Source organism: Triticum urartu, chromosome 5A (assembly GCF_056163025.1).
Source record: "Triticum urartu cultivar PI428250 chromosome 5A, HENAU_Tu73, whole genome shotgun sequence".
NCBI lineage: Eukaryota > Viridiplantae > Streptophyta > Magnoliopsida > Poales > Poaceae > Triticum > Triticum urartu.
The window spans coordinates 473,232,387-473,255,911 of NC_141877.1; the positions used below are offsets into that span (position 1 = coordinate 473,232,387).

At 46.0% G+C, this 23,525-nt stretch overlaps 2 protein-coding genes across 3 annotated transcripts; one reads left to right on the top strand and one right to left on the bottom strand.

The window, feature by feature from the left end:
* Positions 1–5,196: 5,196 nt before the first annotated feature.
* LOC125509843 (uncharacterized) lies at positions 5,197–11,667 on the top strand. 2 transcript variants are annotated; one of them, XM_048674870.2, is made up of 15 exons: positions 5,198–5,528; positions 6,942–7,069; positions 7,157–7,228; positions 7,305–7,418; positions 8,052–8,120; positions 8,209–8,265; positions 8,694–8,747; positions 8,830–8,892; positions 8,992–9,054; positions 9,254–9,418; positions 9,509–9,664; positions 10,666–10,746; positions 10,834–10,895; positions 11,000–11,136; positions 11,429–11,667. In XM_048674870.2, the coding sequence occupies exons 1-14, from the start codon at positions 5,333–5,335 to the stop codon at positions 11,091–11,093; spliced, it is 1,374 nt and encodes a 457-aa protein (XP_048530827.1). In that variant the 5' UTR covers positions 5,198–5,332; the 3' UTR covers positions 11,094–11,136; positions 11,429–11,667. The 2 variants fall into 2 exon arrangements, with proteins under 2 accessions (XP_087377391.1, XP_048530827.1); XM_087521265.1 differs by lacking the exon at positions 8,052–8,120 and having other exon boundaries at positions 5,197–5,528.
* A 1,468-nt stretch (positions 11,668–13,135) lies between these two features.
* Positions 13,136–15,810, bottom strand: LOC125509844 (NAC domain-containing protein 4). The gene is made up of 3 exons (XM_048674871.2): positions 15,369–15,810; positions 14,128–14,408; positions 13,136–14,001 (listed from the first exon to the last, which is right to left on the bottom strand). Exons 1-3 carry the CDS (start codon positions 15,592–15,594, stop codon positions 13,411–13,413), a joined length of 1,098 nt encoding a protein of 365 aa, XP_048530828.2. The 5' UTR covers positions 15,595–15,810; the 3' UTR covers positions 13,136–13,410.
* Positions 15,811–23,525: the final 7,715 nt, after the last annotated feature.

Below are 23,525 nucleotides of genomic sequence, written 5' to 3' on the forward strand. Positions count from 1 at the left end.
GCATCTAGGTTCCGCTATTGGTTATTGACCGGAGACGTGTCTCGGTCATGTCTACATAGTTCTCGAACCCGTAGGGTCCTCACGCTTAAAGTTCGGTGACGATCGTAATTAGGGTTTTTGTGTTTTGATGTACCGAAGGTTGTTCAGTGCCCCGGATGTGATCACGGACATGATGAGGAGTCTCGAAATGGTCGAGACATAAAGATTGATATATTGGAAGCCTATATTTGGATATCAGAAACGTTCCGGGTGAAATCGGGATTTTACCTGAGTACCGGGGGGTTACCGGAACCCCCCCGGGGGTTAATGGGCCTACATGGGCCCTAAGGGAGAAGAGGAGGGCCGGCCAGGGCAGGCCGCGCCCCCCCTCCCCCTAGTCCGAATAGGACGAGGAAGGGGGGGCGGCGCCCCCCTTTCCTCTTTTCCCCTTCCCCTTTCCTTCTCCAACAAGGCAAGAGAGGGGAGTCCTACTCCCGGTGGGAGTAGGACTCCTCCAGGCGCACCCCTAGGGCCGGCCGCACCTCCCCCTCTCCCTCCTTTATATACGGGGGCAAGGGAGCACCCCATGACACATAAGTTGATCTTCGTGATCATTCCTTAGCCGTGTGCGGTGCCCCCTTCCACCATATTCCACCTCGGTCATATCGTAGCAGTGCTTAGGCGAAGCCCTGCGTCGGTAGAACATCATCACCGTCATCACGCCGTCATGCTGATGAAACTCTCCCTCAACACTCGGCTGGATCGGAGCTCGAGGGACGTCACCGAGTTGAACGTGTGCAGAACTCGGAGGTGCCGTACGTTCGGTACTTGGATCGGTCGGATCGGGAAGACGTACGACTACTTCCTCTACGTTGTGTCAACACTTCCGTTTCCGGTCTACGAGGGTACGTAGACAACACTCTCCCCTCTCGTTGCTATGCATCACCATGTTCTTGCGTGTGCGTAGGAATTTTTTTGAAATTACTACGTTACCCAACAATACACATGCATTATTGGTTGTTGCATTGCTTGGTGATGCATAATTCCTCATATAAACTCTCGTGAAAGTGATTGTCATCAATTACCAAAATGGGGGAGATTGAAAGAACATGCGGTGCCCCCATGTTTGGTTTTGGTAATTGATGACAATCTCTATGGACTAATGGTTGCCTTGAGTTATATTTGAAGGTTTTGTCCATAGGCTTTTCTTGGAGTATATGTGTTGGTTTCAAGGAGAGTTTGTGTCGACCAAGGTGCTATTCAAGGAATTATCCAAAGATTGGTCATTTGAGAGTTGAGCTTATTGCAAGCATGTCTTCAAGGGGAGAAGTTTCAGAGAGTTTTGTGGAGAAGTCTTCAGAGTTTTCTCCTTGCTTTGGTTTTGTTCCTAAGCATCTGCATCTCATACGCATGCATTATTGGTTGTTGCATTGCTTGGTGATGCATAATTCCTTGTATAAACTCTCGTGAAAGTGATTGTCATCAATTACCAAAATGGGGGAGATTGAAAGAACATGCGGTGCCCCCATGTTTAGTTTTGGTAATTGATGACAATCTCTATGGACTAATGGTTGCCTTGAGTTATATTTGAAGGTTTTTTCCATAGGCTTTTCTTGGAGTACATGTGTTGGTTTCAAGGAGAGTTTGTGTCGACCAAGGTGCTATTCAAGGAATTATCCAAAGATTGGTCATTTGAGAGTTGAGCTTATTGCAAGCATGTCTTGAAGAAGAAGATTGTTTGATCATTCATGTTTACCTTCAAGGCATCATCCAAATGAAGAGAGTTGGAAAGAATCAAGGTTGATCAAGACTAAGTCAAGAGTGAATCAAGTTGATCAACACATAAAGCGTACACGATGTACAGAGGGATCAAGTGATCCCATGGTATGGTAAGCATTGTCCATTACGCTTTGTGTACTAACCCATGGTCTTCGTGGGAGTTCTTTGTGGGGTTAGGTTGCGGTGTGCAAATTCAAGTGAAGCATCACGAAGAGATCAAATGCTTGAAGCTTGCCGTCCATTATGGTGACAATGGACTTGTGAACATGTGCGGAAGAGTGGCTCACCCATAGTGGAGTATTGGGGAGCAATCAACTAGTCTTCATCGAGCCAACACAATCAAGAAAGGTGGTCCAACTTGAGGGAGTCAAGATCGTCATCATCTAGCTGAAGTGGAACATGTGCAAGGCAAAGGTTTTCCCTTGATAGGTTTTCTATTTTACTGGTCTCATGATGGTAGTTGGGAGACCGGGCCATAGGATCGATTGCCGTACTATCAAGGGGGGCTCTCGATGAGTAGCTTGATCGTATCATTCATAGAGAGATCAAACCATTGCATCCTTGCATCATCTTTCTTGGTTCTTGTTTGGTTCTCTTTGTGATTCTTAGAGCTTATGGTCATCTTGATGACAAGCTTGAGTTCATCGAAAACGGAGTTCGCATGCATCTTCTATGATGTTTTCGGTATTGGAGGTTTTACTGGTCTTTTCCGAGGAAGGGTTCTCACCATTTTCTTATGGGCCTTTTCTCATTTGCTTCTTATTGATATTTCTATCAATATTGTGTTAGCCCATGTCGTTAGATTTCCAACAAGCTTGGTTTCGTTGAATTCGGAGTCCGTTTGCAGAAGTTATGGTTGTTTTTGTAAAGGCTGCAGCGGTACTACCGTGGCTAGAGCGGATGTAATTTTTTACTACCACTCCAGAGCAGTACTACCGCGGCTCCTGAGCGGTAGTACCGCTCCGGACCAAAATCTCGTGTTTTGCTCAGCGGAAGTAGGCACGGAAGTATTTTTTTGTACCGTTACCATTTGCGGTAGTACCGTGAGGACGAGCGGTAGTACCGCTCTGGCGGTTCTACTGGCCTTTTGCCTCCTCGCTGTTGTTTTTCAAAGGGGTACTTCCGCCCTAGCGGTAGTACCGCTCCTTGGAGCGGTAGTATCGCTCTGTGCAGACTGTGAGCATAACGGTTGGATTTTTTCCCACCTATAAAAGGGGGTCTTCTTCCCCAATGAACCCAATCTCTTGAGCTCATTTTTGCCCCCATTGTTGACCTTCTTTGAGCTTGCTAACTCTCAATCCCTCCATGGATTCTTGCTAGTTTTTGAGGGAAAAGAGAGAGGAGATCTAGATCCACATTTCCACCGATCACCTCCTCTTTGTGAGGGGAACCCCTTGGATCTAGATCTTGGAGTTCTTGGTATTCTCCTTCTTGTTCTTCCTCTCATTTTCCTCCCTAGCATTAGTTGCTTCGGTGGGATTTGAGAGATAAGGACTTGGGCACTCCGTGTGGCCTTGCCATTGCATTTGGTGCATCGGTTTGAGTTCTCCACATGATACGTGGAAGTTACAAGTTAAGAAGCTTATTACTCTTGGGTGCTTGGTACCCTTGAGCTTGTTCCTCTTGGGTGTTTGGGGGCCCTAGATGGTTGGTGGTGTTCGGAGCTCAATCATTGTGGTGTAAAGCTCCGCGCAAGCGTCGGGGTCTCCAATTAGGTTGTGGAGATCGCCCCGAGCAATTTGACGGGTACCGGTGACCGCCCCCAAGGGTTGCCAAAGTGTACGGGTTCGGTGACCGCCCCCAAGGGTTGCCATTTGTACGGGTTCGATGACCGCCCTCAAGGGTCCCTTAGTGGAATCACGACATCTTGCATTGTGCAAGGGCGTGAGGAGATTACGGTGGCCCTAGTGGCTTCTTGGGGAGCATTGTGCCTCCACACCGCTCCAAACGGAGATTAGCATCCGCAAGGGTGTGAACTTCGGGATACACCGTCGTCTCCGCGTGCCTCGGTTATCTCTTACCCGAGCTCTTTACTTATGCACTTTACTTTGTGATAGCCATATTGTTTCTTGTCATATATCTTGCTATCACCTAGTAGTTTATCTTGCTTAGCATAAGTTGTTGGTGCACATAGGTGAGCCTAGTTGTTTTAGGTTTTGTGCTTGGCAAATTAACCGCTAGGTTTATTCCGCATTTGTTCAAGCCTAAACCGTAATTATTTTAAAGCGCCTATTCACCCCCCCTCTAGGCGACATCCACGATCTTTCACCCTTGTCCTGCCCCGGCCGGGGAGGCAAAGGGGATTGCTATCGTCACCCTTTCTCCCGGTTTATGTGAAAGAGAAAAAGTGACACACATTTTGGATTTTCGGTCGGTGGTTGGTTGAGCCAAAGAACGTGAGGCACCTTCCTTAAGTCCGTTATTCCTCAGTAGCTCAGTGGTAGAGCGGTCGGTTGTTAACTGGCTGGTCATAGGTTTGAATCCTACTTGGGGAGATTTTATTCATTCAAAATTTGAATTGATAGTTATAGCTTTTCTGACTAACGACCATTGTCCTTCTCCATTTTTTTTCTAAAGACGCAATAGAATCGTCAAACGGGACATCAAATGTGGGAAGTTGATTGTAGGATTTCTATTCTTCACTCTTGTATAGGTGAACTTGGTCCGTTCAATGAAAAGGGATAAGAAGGATCCACTAGGAATGAATGGGAAGACTGGGGTAGCATCTTCATTAGCCGGAAGGATTAGTCTCCACTAGCGTAATTCGAAGAACGAACAAGAAAAAAACGTCTTTAGGTAGGAGGATGGATGGATGTGGTCCAATGGCTAAAGCTTCGCCGGCTTCTTGTAGACTGTCCCCCCGGTTAGGCCAGGTGGGATGATAGACTTTTTTCCGTCACAAGTGAGGACTCAGTCCTTGGCAAAACACAAGGGGGAAGGAAGATCTTCACTCACTCATTAAGTAAGTGCGTGCGGTGAGACCCAAAACAAACGAAGGGGATGGAGGGAGACCGAAGAGGGAACAATTGTCTTGAATGCTATGCTGGGATCAACAGCTTCCAGTGTTTTCAAAATGAGTCGGGCAGTCAAGATGTGAATTGACAGTAGTTACGAAAGGGGGAAATAGCTCAGTCGGTTAGAGTATTGGTTTGTCACGCCAGATCATATAGCAAGCTTTATGTAATATAAGTTTAGAAAGCTCCAGATCCGATGCCTCTTTACACCTTTGTTCAATCCTCAACAGAAGGCCAATAAGAAAAACTTTAAAGGGAGAAGATGCTCTAATTTTGTAAGCACCTTCCTAAACACATCTTGCATTTTACAAGCCCTAAAGGAGCGGGATCCTCAGGCCCACCGGGCAGTGATACAACCCAGATGCACGCGGCGCGTGCCGCGCACCCTTGTCCGTCCCCTCCCTCGGCACGGCAGCCAGCGCCGCACCCACGTGCGCCCTCTTGAACTCGGTTGAAAAACGATCTGGGCTTGCTGCCTCCGAGGAGCGAGGCTACGAGGCGAGCACTCCTATTACTCTCCTCCTTCCTTCCTCGGCCCCGAGCACTTCACCATCTGCGAGATGCGGATCCCGGGGCTGCTCGCGGCGGCGGCGGCGCTGCTGGTGCTGCTTCTCGCGGTCGCCGGTGCGGCGGCGCAGGAGGCGGCGGCAGCGGGGGACGTGCGGCCGGAGGAGATCGCGGCGAAGGCGAGGGCCCAGGAGGAGGCGGTGCTCGCGGCCGAGCTGGGGCAGCTCAGGGCGAAGGTCGCCGCGCTAGGTGCGTGCGTCTTGCTCCGCTCGATTCGGTTCTGGGGAGGGTGGGTGTGGTTGGTTGGGATTTCTGATGCTGCTTCGAGCGGCTTCGCTGGGGTTTGCTAGGGTTTTGGGGGCAATTTGGTCTGGCGAACTAGGCGCTTCTGCGATTTGACGAGATAGGGGAAGGATTTGGTAGTTAGTGGACATATTGGTCGGTGGCTTAGAGAGATTGTGTTAAGGCCGCTGAATAGGGATCCATAGATGCAGGCTAGAGGAAATTCTTCAGGCTAATTGGTGGCAATGTTGGGCAATAGCTTCGTTGTTGCTCCTCCAGTCCTATGTTTTTCGTTTGTCGCTGAATAGAGAGCCAGTTCTGCCATTTAGTCTAACTGGAATTCGCCATGGAACCAGTGCCCCTTGCTTGAACTACCATTGAAATGCATGAAGGAGCTTGTAGCGTTAAGAACACAATTACTCCGGTTTGGTTCAGTTGGAGGTTCTCCATGGGCATGTCTTTGGTTGAAACAGTTTTTGTTACAATGTGAAACAGACGGTGTCAAGTCACTTGAGAATTTTGGGAGAATTGATTATAACCCCCCCAGCTCGTGTGCCTTGGATCTTAAGCCCCTTCCTTCGTCTCCCTTCCTTCTAAGCCCCCCAGTTCGGTCTTGTTGTTGCTAACTCCCCCCTTTGGCATCCTTAACATATTTGTCAATATATAACCAACCAAAGGGCATCTGATTAGACAGAACTGCTCTTCAGTTTCTACCCAGCCCCAGATCGACGCAGACCTCAGCTCAGCCGGCCGCCGCTAAGCCTCAGCTCCGCCGGTCACCACCAATCTCTACTCCAACCGGCTGCCGGGCGCGCTCCTGGCCCCAATCCATGGCCCCGCCCGCCCGCCCGCCTCCGGGTCGACCCCGCGTCTCCTGGTCGTCCGCCGCTACCGAACGAACCGGAGTGAGCACGCGCGCACCCAACTCTACTATCTCCCTTCCTCCTCCGTTTTCCCTGGCACCTAGTCCAGTGTGACGCCGAACATGGCCGAGCAAGCCATCTCTGTCTCGCGACTGACGGGACGAGCAGAAACATAAACGAACGAGCGACTTCTCTGTCTTGTGACTTGAAGAAAACATACGAGGGCGCAGTGGTCATTTCAGAATATAATTAGACTAATATATTGGATTATTAGCTTAATGAAGAGATAACTATGCCAAAGGGGGAAATTAGCAACAACGAAACAGAACTGAGGGGGTTAGAAGGAAGGGAGACGAAGAAAGGGGCTTAAGATCCAAGCCACACGAGCTGGGGGGGGGGGGGGTTATAATCAATTCTCCCGAGAATTTTTGTTTGAGTAAAATCATTTTCTAGTCATTGCAACATGTTTGTGCCACTTGATCCTTTCTGAAACAGTGCAGCTATTGTCACCTTGCAGAATCGAGCATTGCAGCACAGACACTGGAGCTGAATAGCAAGGACGGCGGCATCGAAACACTGGAAAAGGTAACTGGGGAGATGTCACAGAACATTGCTACTCTGCAGAATGAGATAACTTCCCTCCAGGTGACCCATCTCGTGAAGGACAATATATTGTACCATATTCCTGCTCCCTGATAAAGCGATTATGCTCATCTGTTGCTACATATGCAGTCAAAGGGATCTATAGCTGCAAAGGAGCAGGCAGGCAAGGTCAATGCCCGGGCTATTGAGCTTGAGAAGCAGGTATTGGGTGTATGAAACGTCTAAAACTTGAGTGCAACAATTAGGATTATGTGGTTTCTTATCTTTCTTATTCCAGATTGAGAAGCTCAAGAAGGACATAGAAGCACAGAATAACAAAAAGGCGACCATGGAGGCTAGAGCCACCGATGCAGAGAAGAAGGTGCAAGAGCTGAATGCTAAGCTGGATAGAGTAAGTATTCGACTGTGGTCGTCTGTTGTGCTAATGTGCATCTTTATTTTTCTACACTTAGGTAACAATTCTTGGACAAGCTTGTAATTGCCCAATCCTTTGATAAACTCTTGTGGTGCTGTCACCGATTAAGTCGTCATTGTTGCCGTTTCTGCATTTATTACATGATAAATTTGGTATGGTTAAAAAGGAGATCGATACATTGTTACAGACTCATAGTGGGTTAACGATGGTTCATGCTGCTATTTTCTTTTTTGTATGTGATTCCAATGCTATATAAAACTTTGCTACAGCACACTTCTCAAAAGTAAGGGTAAATTCTAAAGAAGAATCTGGAATGTTTTAGCGTATTTGATGATGATACTGTTTGAGGGAAGAAAATGTTTTGGAAAACAGTGAGAATTTCCGTAGTATTATATAACAGGCTGCATGATATATTATCATCTCCTTAATTTTAGGGAGAGCTGAGCCTCATTCCCTATTAAAGCGTTATAGTTGTGAAACCAAAAATGGGATAAGGCTCATATCCTGCTGTCCTGCATGACTTTCGGGGAAATCAAGGGTATATCCCTTGAATCCACCTTTTTTGTTAGGTGAATACTGTCCTCAAGTTGATAATGTTTTTTTTAATAGCTTCAAAAGACAAGCGGCGAGCAAAAGGTTAGGATTCAGAAGACTAAAAATGCTCTTAAAGCTGCAGAGGTTTGTGATATATGTGACTACAGTGGTACATTTTTGTTATGCAGTTTCATGATGCATTCTCCTCAATCCTTTGTTTTGGTGTTTGTAGGAGGAGCTGATGAAGGTGCAGTTAGAAGCAACAGCAAAATCAGAGCAGCTCGGAGAGGTAATTTTCATTCTATTGTTGTAGCTGCTGTCATGTGAATATGTCAGTAAGGTAACATGACAGATTCTAGACTGTATTAGCCTTTTCCTATTTGCTCCACACTCTTAGTGCAGTAGGTCAGTGTTGTTTTCAAAAATACATTTCAAATGCAACTTAGTTGCCAGCTCAGCCTGGTGTAAACTATATGAAGTTTTACATAATGATAACATAGTATCTTCTAATCACTGAACCTGAGTGTGATGTGTATCTGTGCATCTTTGTTGTCTGGCACATGTTGTGACTTGTACATTGAGAACTTCCTGATAAGGATGATAATGACGACGATGCCTGTCATGGGTGTAATCCATCCTTCCACTTTACATGATTTGAACCTCATCTAACAAGTGATTATTGTGGCGAGTAGTTTACTGATTGTTACTTTTTGGCAGGTTCATGGAGCATGGTTGCCACCTTGGTTAGCAGCACATGCAGCTCACTATATGGTATAAGTGGAGTAGTTAACCTAAGCACTATGCCTCTTCTTACTTTGCTTTTTCGCAACACACTCATCATGTTATCATGTAGGAGTTGATGTCAAGTCACTGGAGTGAACATGGAAAACCTGCTGTCAACAATTTATTGCAAAAGGTGCCTCCTAGCTTATTTATGCTTTTATTTTGATTATGAAATATGCCAAGCTGAACACATCATGTATTTGTTTATAACCTGTCAATTAAATCACTGCAGGCATCAGAGAAAACAGTGCAGGCGAAGGAATGGGCCGAACCCCATATAGAAACTGCTAAGGCGGTAATATTCTTGTTCCTGGGATTGTGGGTCAGAAAATAGCATAGAGTTTATTTGAAATGTTAAAAAACGTCATATATGCATGTGTTTATGGCCAATTCTTATTGTATATGGATGTCATGTGAGGCAAGTATCACATGATGTTTCTGAGTTTTTGCATCTTTATTCATTTTCACTAACAATGCTTTTTTTATCATTGAAGAAATGGATTCCTGTCATTAAAGAAAATTGGGCTACTGCAAAGGAAATTGCAGAACCTTATGTGCAAATGGTCTCAGCAAAATCAGTAGAGCTTTATCAAGCATCAAAGGATGCTATCTCACCTCATGTTGTGAAAGCACATGAGCTTGCTGATCCCTATTTCCAGGTACACTAGATCCTCTTTGTTTAGCAATTGCACTTAGGCCATAGTGTTGTCATTGTAGTAAATTGATGTCGCTTGATTATATTTTTTCAGGAAGCCAAGAAGTTATCCAAACCTTATATTGATCAAGTTGCTAAGGCCAGTAAACCACATGTTGACAAACTTAAAACCACCCTGAAGCCTTACACTGAAAAGGCAGGCCAGGAGTATGAAAAGCTTCGCGACACAGCTACTTTATACCATCAGCAGGTATTTCTTCTCTTAAATTTTCTTGTTATCTCAAGTATTCCAGCTTCTCATTTCCAGTTAAATATTAATGCTTTGTTGTTTTAGACATTTTATGCTTCTGTTATTGTTAATTTTATTGTTTTGAGTTATTGAACACTTGGCTGAATTTTATTGTTTTCATATATTCTTATATAATCCTTGAGCGCTGTATCTGCATTTTTCTCTGCTGCATATTGCACTGTATCATTGGTAAATTTTGCAGCCCTCTAATAGAATTATTTCATCAATCAATCTAATGAGATTTTTTAGACCTATATATATAACTTCACAGTTAGTTATAGTTTAATAATGTCACTTTGGCCTTCTGTATGGTTATTTGGTAAATACTACTCCCTCTGTTTTGACACTATGGCAGTGTCAAAAAACGTCTTATATTTTGATACAGAGGGAGTACTGACCTACCAGAATTTCTTGGAGATACACCCTCCCTCTTGTTCCTCCCCCAAGGGCGTGCACCCCAACCTTGCACAGTTCTTGGATGCCATCAAAACTGAAGCTAGTGCCTGGGTTTTGGCTTAAGCAGCTGTGGGCTGCCACTTGCCCTGCTGTAGTCGCATGTGACTGCTGCGGGAGGCTTGTAATTAAACTCCTTTTCTATCAATGCTGGGATTTTTTTTACATTTTTTCAAAAAATAAATATAAACTTTGTGCACCTTAGGTAATTGGTTGGTTCAAATACTGTCTTGATCCAGAAACTTATTATGTACTCCGTCCACATCAAAATATAAGACATTTTTTGACACTACTTTTTGTATGCTACTACTACTGCTGAATTGCTCTAACCTGTGTTGAACTGTGTATACGCTAGTGGGTGAAATAGGCTGCATGAAACAGCATCATGGTTAACTAACCTTCGTACTTACCTTGAACGATACTACATCTCTCTGCTATTAGCAACTGCAATAAAATGGCCTGAAGATCCAAGTCATGTATCTAATAATCTAAGCAATTTTCCTTTTCAGGCTCAGGTAACTATCTTGGATTACATGCACCAACATGAATTATTAAAACAATTTGTGAATGGGGAGTTGGTGTGGTTTCTGGTAAGCACAAACTGAACTGTCAATTTATAACATGTGTTTCTACTGATTAAAATAAAATGGTCTAAAATATCTTATCTCTCTTGGTAGGCTGCTGCTTGGCTGCTTATGCCCGTATATGTTCTGTACATACTCCTAACAGAAGTCTGCTGGTCAGTAGTGTATTTAAAACGCTTCAGCTAATAGTTGCTTGGCATGGCTTTAGGTGAATTGTGACTGTACTTGTTCGATCTGAAACCTTCCATTTCTCATGCAGCATCACCAAGAAGAAGAAAATCCCACGGAGTGATAAGGGCAAAGTTTTGGTCAATGGCCATCGGAGACACAAGCGCCGACATGCAGACAAGTAGACCGTAGACTGTTTGCCTATGTTCTGCAGCACTGTAGTTGAAGGTAACACATTCTTCCTTTGTTACCAGTAACATCTGATCCAAATCCCACACTATCTAGGCCTTCTTTGTTGGCATCAAAAGGTTTGGGTCAAAGGAACAGTCCTCTTATTTTCACAAGAACATTGAAGTATATATAAGTTTTTAATTCATATTTGATACAACAGAACATGTTTTTCTTGAGCCTTGATTAATACTTCGAATATTGAATTGTTCCATACAACTGTGAAGCAAGTGCTAAATCATTCACATGTCAGTTTTGTACCGGGCCTTTGAACTCTCTTTGCACTGTGCAGATCAAGTACGATGAGGCATTATTCATTCACGACGAGTCTGCTGGATACAAATTAGGAGACGCCTGGTCCTGGTTAAATCATGTGAAATATATACCCTGAGTTATGCTGCACGCAAACCGTGTCTCCATTTTGTCCCCCATGTATTGTATCGGCCGTTTCTGCGTGATCACGTTGCTAAGTAGGGTTTACGAGGTTAAATATGCAGATATTCGTTTTAGTGGACACTTTATTATGTTGCAGCTGTTAGCGCGTTTTGAGTGTACTTGGGGCAATCCGTGCTCACAACTTCCTAACGTACGTACCATCGCTTGTCACTGAAAGTTCAGATTAAAACTATTCAACGTCGCTTTACGCTGGAGTAGTGTACTAGGTTGTCTCCATTTTTTTTCTGGAAAAGGAGGATTACCCTTGGCCTTTGTGATGCACACAACCATCTTTATTGCATTATTCAACATAACCTTATAAAATAAATACATAGATCAACCTAAAGCCATCTTCCTGGTGAAAATTGTTGCCCTACCTACAAGATTGATGATGTTCCTCTTTATTGGATTATTCAACATGACGTTATAAAATAAATACGTAGATCTACCCAAAGCCATCTTCCCTTACCTACAAGATTGATATCTTTCCCTACCTACAAGATTGATGATGTGCATGCACATCAAGAAATCTGGTGGCCTCATCAAGCCACCCGATGGCTAGTTAGGAGCATCAACCGGTTTAGCAAACCTTCAGCGTGCACCGCATGCACACGTCTACAACTCGTCGTCACCTTTTTTTCACAATCCCATCTTCAGAAGCAATCAATACACCGATCTTGCTAGACCTTTATGCCGTCGACGATGGCGAACAATGCCAACCTCCTGCTCGCACCCATTATCCAGCATCGGGGCTCTGCTGCACGTTGCCATCAAGACTCGTTGTCGTCGATACGGATACCTGAGCCCAGCCACCAAGCCAAACACTTGTCCCTCCGGCCGATGTACAACCCCAAAGATGATGGCCCATGGGGTGACGACGCACGAACGGAAAAGCTGAATTTGGGGTTTCCATGGGAGCACGCAGGGAACGCGAATCGCCCCACAACGTCTCGAAGGAGGTAAGGACGCTCGTGGGCGCCGCCGGTGACGGTTCTGTTTGAGGCTGACCCAACCTTTCCTTGGCAAATTCATGCCCTTCTCTGTCTGGACCACCGAATCAACCTCCTCCGTCATCCAGCACCCTCGTGGGTGAGGTCTGCCTTAGGGAAACCGCATGACTGGAGCCACACCCCCGCCCGGAACCACCGCCCCGCATGGGTGAGCCATCGACGGCGGAGGGGCCCTTAACGTTGCGTCGTCGACGCCGGACGACACACACGTCTAGGACACCCATGTGGATCTCCACCGCAACCGCATCCCGGAGCCACGACAGAGGAAGGTCCCGCCGCCGCCATCATCCCCCACCTCGGCTTTGCCCCGCGGAGCTCCGGCAATAGCGAGGAGAGTGGCAACGGCGGCTCGAAACTCTAGATTGGATCGGGAGGGAGGGGATCAAGGAGAGGGGCGGCAGCGGCTCGAGGAGAGGGGTCGAGGAGGGAGGGGATCAGGAGGGCTCTGTCACTAGGTTTTCTCCAGTGAGTCCTGAATTCGTGGTGAACTCCGAAATAACAAATCGATTTCAGAAATCCGCAGCATGCACGTTTAACTCTGGCACAGACGCGCATAACAAGTACAGTATACCAGTACTATTTATAAACTCACTGCTGATCCTGAATGTATACAAGCGCGCAGTTAGGCAAGGCAAACAGTCTGTGTACAAGGCGCGCGGACGACCAAAGCTAACCTGAAATGCTCAAAGAACAACCAACAGAGAAGATGATGGATGATACAACGAAGAGACTAGATTAAACATCACTCAAATCGCCCTGCTCCTACGTACTGTAGTCAACAATCGCCTGACACCCCAGGCGTCTCACGTACACAACCTACGTACACTCATCAGTAGCTACCAGGCCAGTACCTCTCCACCATCTGATCTACGTCCAGGTTCTGGTACCTCATGCCAGCACCCCCTGCAGCATGCCCCTCCCCGCCGAACCCGCCGTCCCCTCCGGCGGCCGGGACGCCGCCGAGCCCCGCGGCCATGTGCTGCTCCATCGTCATCGCCTGGCCGTTGGCGCCGCCCGCCTGCTGCTGCTGCTGCTGCTGGCCCATCGGCATCGACATGGCGTGGTGGAGGGCGTGCTGCGGCGACGGGCCCCCGAGGTTGAGGTTGAGGTTGGAGAGCGTGAACGGGCCCGGCGGGTTGAGGTAGCCGGCGGCGGCGGGGTGCGGCTGGATGTGCGGGTGCAGCCCCGGCGTGCCCCTGGCGAAGCGCGAGAGCTCCGCCAGGTCGGCGGGGGTCATGTAGGGGTGGTGGTGCCCGCGGCCGCCGCCGAACAGGTCGTGCCCCAGCAGCGTCGGGAGGAACTGCGGGACCATGTCCAGCGTGTACGGGTGGTGGTGGGACCGGGAGTGCGCGTTGGTGCTCGACGGGTACTTCTTCACCCCCGGGCTCTTGGCGAAGATGCGGCACACCACCCATTCATCCTAGAATACATAAATCAAGTCAAATTTAAAAACATAGAATGATCGTATTAGCATGGCAATCGCTTAGCGCAAATTACAAACAAATTGCATATTCTGGAAGAAAAATTGAAGAGATGTCATATATACCTTGTTTGATTTGGAGGCCGGCTTCAGGTGGAGGCGGTACTCGTGCATGACCCAGTTACTCTTCTCGCCTCTTGGAGCCCTCCCCTTGTAGAAGACTAGGGTTTTCTTCATCCCGACTAGCTCTTGTGCCGATGGCGGTTGCCCGGTGAATATCTCCTTGTCTTTCCCCGTAGTCTTCCAGTAGCCAGCATTAGTTGCACGGTTTGTTCGCACGCCGGTCGGGTACTTGCGGTCCCTTAGGCTGAAGAAGTACCACTCCTTTTCGCCCATTTTCGCCTTCTCTGGATTTCAATCAATTGACGATGATACACATATAATTGTTAGTTAATGTGTACAGGTTAAGAGTATTCTATCGTAATTCTAGGTGCATGCATACATGGAGAGAATAGAACATCCAGTTCATTAATTGTTTGCTAGTAATAGTTTCTAACTATACAACTATTAGTAGAGTTCTGCTCATTTTAAGTGCAGAAGTTGGGGGAGTTGTCTGAGAGGGAGACATATAATCTCGAGTCGATAACGCAAAATAAAATAAATGAGAAGAGCATATTCATGCATGTACTATCATACAGTTGAAGGTATAATTGTGCTAGAAGCTAACCAAACAAATTGCATCAAACGACAAGAAATTGAAGAGTGCATGTTAAGTAACAATTGAAGCTTGAAATCAGTACGTTCAATATATTGTGTAGAACTTTGAAAGAATCCGCCTTTCTTAATTTATTTGTTTAGCCATGCAAACATCCAATTAGTTGTTCGATGGTAATAGTTTCCATCATTTTCAAGTGCGGAAGTTGGGGGATTTGTCTGTTTCCATTATCCAAAAAAGAAACCACGAGAGAGGGACACATATAATCTTGAGACGACAGCGCAAAACACGAAGGTTTTAAATATTTAAGTATATTGTGCTCAACCATTCTTGATTAAACTTGTAAGAATCCGCCATTCTTGATTAATTTATCTATGCATGAAGTCCTCCTGCACATATGCTCTCGAGGAAAACCGCTAGGTTGTTTATGGCTTTTATATAGCTTTTGAAAAACATGATCGACGCGCGTATGAAGTCTAGTCAATTTGTCTTTTAAAAGGGCACAGCTTATGCATGCTGCTTGCGCAGGGGAGAAAAACAAAACCATGGAAACACCCGTCGAAGGAACTAACGGAACTGGTCGTGCATACATGCATAGACGGACGCATGCACTGACGTGCGCTCAAGAACATTTCTGACTGGGTATAGTTACCTGGGAGATCCCATGGCTCGCACTTGTTGAGGTCAACCTCGGTGATGGCCCTGGCGGTGAAGCCGGCGTCGGCGATCTTGCCGCGGAGGTAGTAGGTGATGAGCTCCTCGTCCGTGGGGTGGAACCGGAACCCCGGCGGCAGGCTCTCCTCCTCCCCCTCCTTGGAGCTCTTCTTCTTCGACACCGCCCCTCCCCCTCCCCCTCCTCCTCCTCCCGACCCTTCCATCTAATCACCAGGCGGCCGATCAACCAACACGTACGAGGTATAAAACCCTAGATAACCCTAGCCCGCGGTGCACCACAAGAGGAGAGGAGCCGGCGCGCCGGCCGGGGAAGATGAACACGCACACACGCTAGAGGTTGCCCGTTCGCTGGCTCGGGCCGAAGAGTATGCGTACGTCAAAGTGGTGGGTGTGAAATACCGGCCGGGAGTTACCCCGGGAAGAGGGCAAGGATATAAGGGGGAGGAGATAGAAAATGTGCCGGTGACGCTGAGCGCGTACCAACCCGGGGTCGTGAGCGACAAGCTGGCTGGCTAGGTCGACGAACGAACGATCGATCGGTGTGTTTTCAGCATGCTGCATCAAGCCTGCTGTGTTCCCACGCGCTGGCTATATAATTTCCTGAATGCAGCAGCTGTATCTTTCACCGCGGTATATAGTGGCATGGACATATCATATCATATCATATCATAGATGGTTTCCTGCAAAAAAAAGGGATATACTATCATATATGGATATGGTACTGGTGCTGTAGTGGTGCATATGTGTATATCTCCATCGCTGCTGCATGCATATGCATGCCAGTGTACGTGTGCTAACTATTCTGCTGCCCCCCGGCCCCTACCTCTACGTACCTGGAGTGCTACTATAGCTTACTTGCTGTAGTAGTCATGTATATCTCACGCATGCGCGCGCACTGCTAGTGCGGCGCCATGCACTGCTTAACTGTGCCCAATTAGCCTCCTAGCTCAGTTCAGGAAAAAAATATAACTCAAATGCTGGATGCGTGTTCTGCGGGGCCTTCCTGCAAAGCTAAGATATACTCCCTCCATCAAAAAATACTTATTAAAAAATAATCTAGATATATTTTAATTCTAAATACATTCTTTGATGTATTTTAGTTCTAAATACATCCTTTTTGCGACAAGTAATTCGGGGCAAAGGGAGTACTTTTTCCAAGTTGCTTGAAAATGCAACTTACACCGATCGATTTCATGTGTACAAGAAATTGGCCAAACTAAAACACGTCTGTGAAGGCGCATGGGAGAGGGGGGGGGGTGACGGGTTCGGCGCCCCGCTTAGGTTGCCGAGAGGTAGGAGAAGAAGAGTGTGTACGAGAACAATTCAGTTGAGGTGGCGGCTCCCGGAGGGTAGGGTGGCGAGGCGCGCCCGGTAACGCCGCGGGTGGCGGTGGCGAGAGGAAGAAGAAGTTGAGAAAAAAAATATTAATTACATTGTTTTTCCAGGCAACCTGTAAAAAAAACCTGTACATAGTCGGTCCCTAATTTCTTCCTAAATACGGATACTGAAGGGATAAATAAACAGATGTTTCCACGGGAAGTCGCACGCGCAAAAGAAACTGGAAACGAAAAGAAAACATGGGACGCCGCTGAGCCTCAGCAGGTGGTGAACGCCGACCGACCCGGCAGACACTGAAAGAACGTTCGTACGTTCGTGATCATCGAAAAGAACAGAAGCTTTTCCTCCTCTGTCTTTTTTCTCTTGATGAGAATGAGAGGGAAAGAAGCTTTTCCTCCTGCGTTCAAGTAGGCAATGACTCTGTTTCCCAAGGAAGAAGACGGAAATGCCTCTGCAAACAGAGCACGTGCGGGGTGGGGGGCCGAGGCGATTGGATACGGCCACGTCCGGAGGGCCCACCGTCCCCCTTTGACCCGGGCCAGGCAGGAAAGAATCGGTGGTAGCTAGCGAGGCCGGGGCGCCGGGCCTGGGTCTCCTCTAACCCCAACCAACTCGCAGAAATTATAATTACCAACAAAACATAAGTTCGGAAAACAGTACTCGTGCCACTTATGTTTAGAGGCAAAGGCAAAACAGTACAATATTTTTTTTAACAAACACAGTACATACGTCATGTGCTCACATATATATGTGTATACACTTGTCTCTATGATGAAATCATCACAGTTGTCTTCATTTTTTTTTGAACAGACTTGTCTTCATAGTTGACGAGAATGTATTCTGCCATCTACCGAACGTCGTCAAAAAATCTGAAATAAATTGAGAAAAATGAGAGCATCAGTGCCAAGTCTAGGACTTGAACCCCGATGGTTTTGTTTTTCACCACAAAAAATCTAACCATCTAAGCTACACCTAGTTCACAAAACAATACAATACCTAGAGGTAAAATCAAGCAGATATGACCCAGTTTGCAGTTTTCTCCAAGAACATCAATGAGCATTTTTTTTATTTGGCGAATAAGTAACGAGTTTATTTATAAAAGTAGACAAGTGTGTCTTTGGTCCCTCAACTATTTGGAAAGTTTATTTTTGGGTTTTCACCTTCGGTTCAGCGTCTTTCTAAACCGGACAAACTTGACCCCTTACCCGATTCAAAGTGGTATCCTTACTTACATGACATTGTTTTTCACCCAACCTAGCACATGTTCGTCCATGATGGCGCACATGAGCTTGACATATGACTAAAGAAGCACATGACGATGCGAAGGGGAAAGACGCGGCGGGGGTGTGAAAGCCAAACCATGGGAAGAACAAGCTAAAGCCAAGTCAAAACACATGCCTGGTGAGCGAAAGTATCGCTTCCGGTCGAGGATGGACCAAGTTTGTCCGGTTTGGGAAGATGGAAGAACAAAGATTCCTGCCAGCTCCTCGGGGCGGCAAGGTCAGGGTTTCTCGTCATGCTTACAGAACGACGACATTTGGTGTCTGGTCTTCGAACTGATTCAAAGGTTAACAACGACAACTATGGCTCCTGAGCACTGGTCCTTACGGACACGTGCACAAAGACTTCCTGGCTGTCAGGTCAGGCTGACTCCAGTATGGGAGCAGCGGCAACTGTGTGTTGACGCCTCGTTCTAGCAGCGGTGGTTCATGGACCCTAATGTAACTTTTACTAGATGATGTCCCGCACGTTGTGGCGGGAATGTTTGCAATATTTTAATGAGATTTTGATTATATGGAATATGAATTCTTGAAACAATAGTTTCTGAAAGTATATAAGAATTAAATGTAAATAGTATAAAAAATGGAATCTTTACATGCATGCATGTCGTAGTGGATTTTTAATATGCATAGTTGCATGTTGAGGTGGACCTTTTCTTATGCATGTTGAATGATGAGGTGGCATGCTTGCATGTTGAGAGAAATATCTTAGTGAGGGCTAGCTATTTAGTTATAGAAGATTATGTTTGGGTTATTTTGTACTAACATTATAATAGATTTGAGTCCTCTTAGCAAAAAAGAAAGCTATATAGAAAAAATGACAATGGACTAAAAGAGAACCTTGGGAAGATTTGAGGGAAGGAAAATAATGCTAAATAAACATATGTCTTTATTTGTCCATTTGTTACTTACACCAAGAAATAAAACCAGGTTCATAATGCACAAAGATACAAGTGGAGCAACTGGGATTGTTGGAATCAGAGGACAGTGATCTAATTTAGCCTTGTCAATTCACAGGGACTGTGACTTGCACTGTACTCAACACTGCGCCATGTCTTGTGAATGTCGACAATGACAGTAGGACACAATCTTGACCGAAGGGACAGGAGGACAGCAATTTATGCGGCTGTGGCCAAAAACACAAATCTGATTCTTGTGCGTCACTCACAGGTCAGAGCAACCCAAAATTATATTCCCTAAAAAACTGTTCTTCTTTACTATTATTACCCAAATCTAGGGCTCTTGCTTATGTTGACCATTCAAATTGTCATCTTAGCTGTCGCTTTGCATGCCTGTACTGCTCATTCTTGCCATACTTGAAGCCTTCTTTCTCTGTATTTTTATACTGAGTACTCTTTTCTATTTGACGAGAGTGAGAGACACTTGTAGTTTATGTAGAGATGGGTATCTGCCAACCGATCCGGCCTAGGTTAATTAAAGAGTTTTTTTCGAGAAAAGGTTAACTAAGAGCTCATTGCGTGCGTCTGTAGTTTTTTTTTAACATTCACCGAGGGGAGAGGATTCCGACTAGAATATATTACTCAAAGGCGCCAAGAAATTGGCCAAAGGCACATAGTTTCGCCAGAGAGCGAGGAAAGGCATATGAAGACATGATGGCAACCTTCTGACTAGGTTGCTTAAACCTAAATGTTCACAAAGAAAATATTAAAATAATCTTTGTTTAGTTTTGAAATAATGTTGCTAATGAGCAGTAAAAAAGTCGCTAATAGTAGTAGTAGGGGGGGGGGGGGGGGGTCTCGCCCTTGAAAGCCACCACATTTTCAGAGTCCCAAATTTATCAAAGGATAGTGCACGCGACTGAGGCCTTAATGTTGGTGTCGAGGCCACACCGAGTTAGCGTTACCCAAATGAGAGGGGTAGATAGAGGTGTGCCTGAGGCTTTTTTATGAGTTTGTTTGAAGAAACATTTGAGCTATCATTTGATAGTTCAAACAATGTTATGAGATCAAGAAATTATGAGGTGACCTGAGAGGTGTCATTTATTGGTGCCTTGCACAAAGATTGATTGTTTGCAGGGTAAGGTTAATTTGGATTTGATATGTGAAAGCTAAGTTGAGGAGATGATAGTTGAAAAGGGTGGCGTACATATGTAGTGCCTTGTGGGGGGTTATGAGGGTGGTTGAGGTCTGATTGACAAGACTTGGCTGTCTTCTTGTTCCGGGTTAATTTTTTCTCGGTCTTGAGGTCTTGCTAATTCCACAAGTTTACAGATGATATATCTTGTGTGTCAATATTATAATACAGATTCATCTCTTGAGCTGTCATGTGCTGTGATCAGTGACTTGCGATGTACTTTTGCTTCAAGCGATGGCATTGTTTGCAAATACTTCATACCACATTTGGAATCCCTTCATAGGTGATCTCACCCATAAGATTGAAAAAGAAACTGTTTCAGATTATCAAGTGGTACTGGTGGCATTGCCACCATCCGGCAGTGTGAATGTCTGCCTGGTTTCGCCGGCAAGCGGTGCAAATTTTTTTCCTCGTGCAATGGTGTAGTGGCGAGAGAGGAGTCCAGAGGGAAATGCTAATTAAAGCATTGGCCTACATGATTCCGTTATCAGAATTTAGCAAAAGTCAAACCTTTTAAGTTTTATTAGAAAAAAATGACAAAACATTTATGAATATCTATACACATAGAGAATGGACAATGAAAATTTTGGTACGCAGGATGATCATTTGCTAAGTATTAGAAAATAACAAGCGGTTTTCTCTTAGGATGTTAGATGACTTATATTAATGCAGTAGCACGTTTTGTGATATTTTTGCGCAACTCAAAAATTAGTTCGATGAATGAGTTTATTTTAGCAACATTTAATATCATCTAATAGTTTACAGCACTAGACCAGATTTAAGAGGTGTGGTTTTGATGAGGATATGACAGCCGGATGTGCTAGCTATGCGAGGAGCCAGCCATATTGTCCCTTAGCGTGTCAAGTCAGCCACTTGTGCCTAGGCGCCAGTCACGCATTCCACCGACTTGGGAGACAAGGAAGCAGGCGACCAACTGGCGCTTGACATGGTCTGATTCAATCCAATGGAGCGAGCTCATCTGTAGTCCAGTTCGAGCCATGTAATCCTAACTCAGCCAAGTATATAAGGCGGATTAGGGCCCTTCTAAGAGTGATTCGAGTTCCAACACATTCTAGAGTCGTCCAACTTAGGGTTTCACCTACCCCTCTTCTGACTCCTTGGCCGCTGCCACAGATAGGAATTCATAATCCAAGCAACATATCTTTCTGGCAGTCTTCCCGATCGTTGGTGGGCACTCGAGCAATGCAACCATTTTAGGACAGTAGTAGAGTGTTAACTCTCTAGGGATGGACGAAATCTGGGTAAACCAATTGTCTCATGTGCTACCATCTCGCTGTTGGGGAACGTAGCATGCAATTTCAAAAAAATTCTTACGATCACGCAAGATCTATCTAGGAGATGCATAGCAACGGGAGGGGGAGAGTGTGTCCATGTACCCTCGTAGACCGAAAGCGGAAGCGTTAGGTTAACGCGGTTGATGTAGTCGAACGTCTTCACGATCCAACCGATCTTAGTACTGAACGTGCGACACCTCCGAGTTCAGCACATGTTCAGCTCGATGACGTCCCTCGAACTCTTGATCCAGCAGAGGGTCGAGGGAGAGTTCCGTCAGCACGACGGCATGGTGACGGTGATGGTGATGTGATCCGCGCAGGACTTCTCCTAAGCACTACGACGCTATGACCGAAGGAGTAAAATGTGGAGGGGGGCACCGCACACGGCTAAGAGAACTATTGGCGTGCCTTTGGGGTGCCCCCGCCCCCGTATATAAAGGAGGGGAGGAGGAGGCGACCGACCAGGAGGGGGGGCGCCATGGGGGAGTCCTACTAGGACTCCACTCCTAGTAGGATTCGGCCCCCCTTTTTCCTTTCTTCCACCGGAGGGAAAAGGAAGGAGAGGGAGAGGGAGAGGGAGAGGAAAGTGGGGCCACACCCCCTCCTCCTTGTCCTATTTGGACTCCCTAGGATGGGGGAGCGCGCCACCCCCCCCCTGCGGGCTTCTCTCTCTCTCCCTTAGGCCCATGTAGGTGAAGGAAATACGCCCTAGAGGAAATAATAAAGTTATTATTTATTTCCTTATATCATGATAAATGTTTATTATTCATGTTAGAATTGTATTAACCGGAAACTTAGTACATGTGTGAATACATAGACAAACAAAGTGTCCCTAATATGCCTCTACTTGACTAGCTCGTTAATCAAAGATGGTTAAGTTTTCTAGCCATGGACATGTGTTGTCATTTGATGAATGGGATCACATCATTAGAGAATGATGTGATGGACTAGACCCATCCGTTAGCTTAGCACTATGATCGTTTAGTTTATTGCTATTGCTTTCTTCATGACTTATACATGTTCCTATGACTATGAGATTATGCAACTCCCGAATACCGGAGGAACACTTAGTGTGCTATCAAACGTCACAACGTAACTGGGTGGTTATAAAGATGCTCTACAGGTGTCTCCGATGGTGTTTGTTGAGTTGGCATAGATTGATATTAGGATTTGTCACTCCGATTGTCGGAGAGGTATCTCTGGGCCTTCTCGGTAACGCACATCACTATAAGACTTGCAAGCAACGTGACTAATGAGTTAGTTGTGGGATGATGCATTACGGACGAGTAAAGAGACTTGCCGGTAACGAGATTGAACTAGGTATGAGGATACCGACGATCGAATCTCGGGCAAGTAACATACCGATGACAAAGGAAACAACGTATGTTGGTATGCGGTTTCACCGATAAAGATCTTCGTAGAATATGTAGGAGCCAATATGAGCATCCAGGTTCCACTATTGGTTATTGACCGGAGATGTGTCTCAGTCATGTCTACATAGTTCTCGAACCCGTAGGGTCTGCACGCTTAACATTCGATGACGATTTGTATTATGAGTTATATGATTTGATGTACCGAAGGTTGTTCGGAGTCACGGATGAGATCACGGACATGACGAGGTGTCTCGAAATGGTCGAGACATAAAGATCGATATATTGGAAGGTGATATTCGGACATCGGAAAGGTTGTGAGTGATTTGGGTATTTTTTGAAGTACCGGAGAGTTACGGGAATTCACCGGAGGAAGTAGTGGGCCTTAATGGGCCATACGGGAAAGGAGAGAAGGGCCTCAAGGGGTGGCCGTGCACCCCCCCCCATGGGCTGGTCCGAATTGGACTGGGGAGGGGGCGGCGCCCCCTCTTTCCTTCTCCCTCTCCTCTCCTTCCTTCTTCTCCTACATGGACTAGGAAAGGGGGAATCCTACTCCTACTAGGAGTAGGAATCCCCCCTTTGGGCGTGCCCCTTGAGGTCGGTCCTTGATAACCCACAAGTATAGGGGATCAATTGTAGCCTCTTTCGATAAGTAAGAGTGTCGAACCCAATGAGGAGCTAAAGGCAGAACAAATATTCCCTCAAGTTCTATCGACCACCGATACAACTCTACGCACGCTTGATGTTCGCTTTACCT

What these genes read in the sequence shown, in the direction of transcription:
- LOC125509843 (XM_048674870.2), top strand. Translation starts at nt 5,333, where the DNA reads ATGCGGATCCCGGGGCTGCTCGCGGCGGCGGCGGCGCTGCTGGTGCTG. An exon ending in AATCAGAGCAGCTCGGAGAG is followed by an intron (nt 8,266 to 8,693) that starts GTAATTTTCATT and finishes ACTTTTTGGCAG; the next exon opens with GTTCATGGAGCATGGTTGCC. An exon ending in TTGCTGATCCCTATTTCCAG is followed by an intron (nt 9,419 to 9,508) that starts GTACACTAGATC and finishes ATATTTTTTCAG; the next exon opens with GAAGCCAAGAAGTTATCCAA.
- LOC125509844 (XM_048674871.2), bottom strand. Translation starts at nt 15,594, where the DNA reads ATGGAAGGGTCGGGAGGAGGAGGAGGGGGAGGGGGAGGGGCGGTGTCG. An exon ending in CGAGCCATGGGATCTCCCAG is followed by an intron (nt 14,409 to 15,368) that starts GTAACTATACCC and finishes ATTGAAATCCAG; the next exon opens with AGAAGGCGAAAATGGGCGAA. An exon ending in CGGCCTCCAAATCAAACAAG is followed by an intron (nt 14,002 to 14,127) that starts GTATATATGACA and finishes TATGTATTCTAG; the next exon opens with GATGAATGGGTGGTGTGCCG.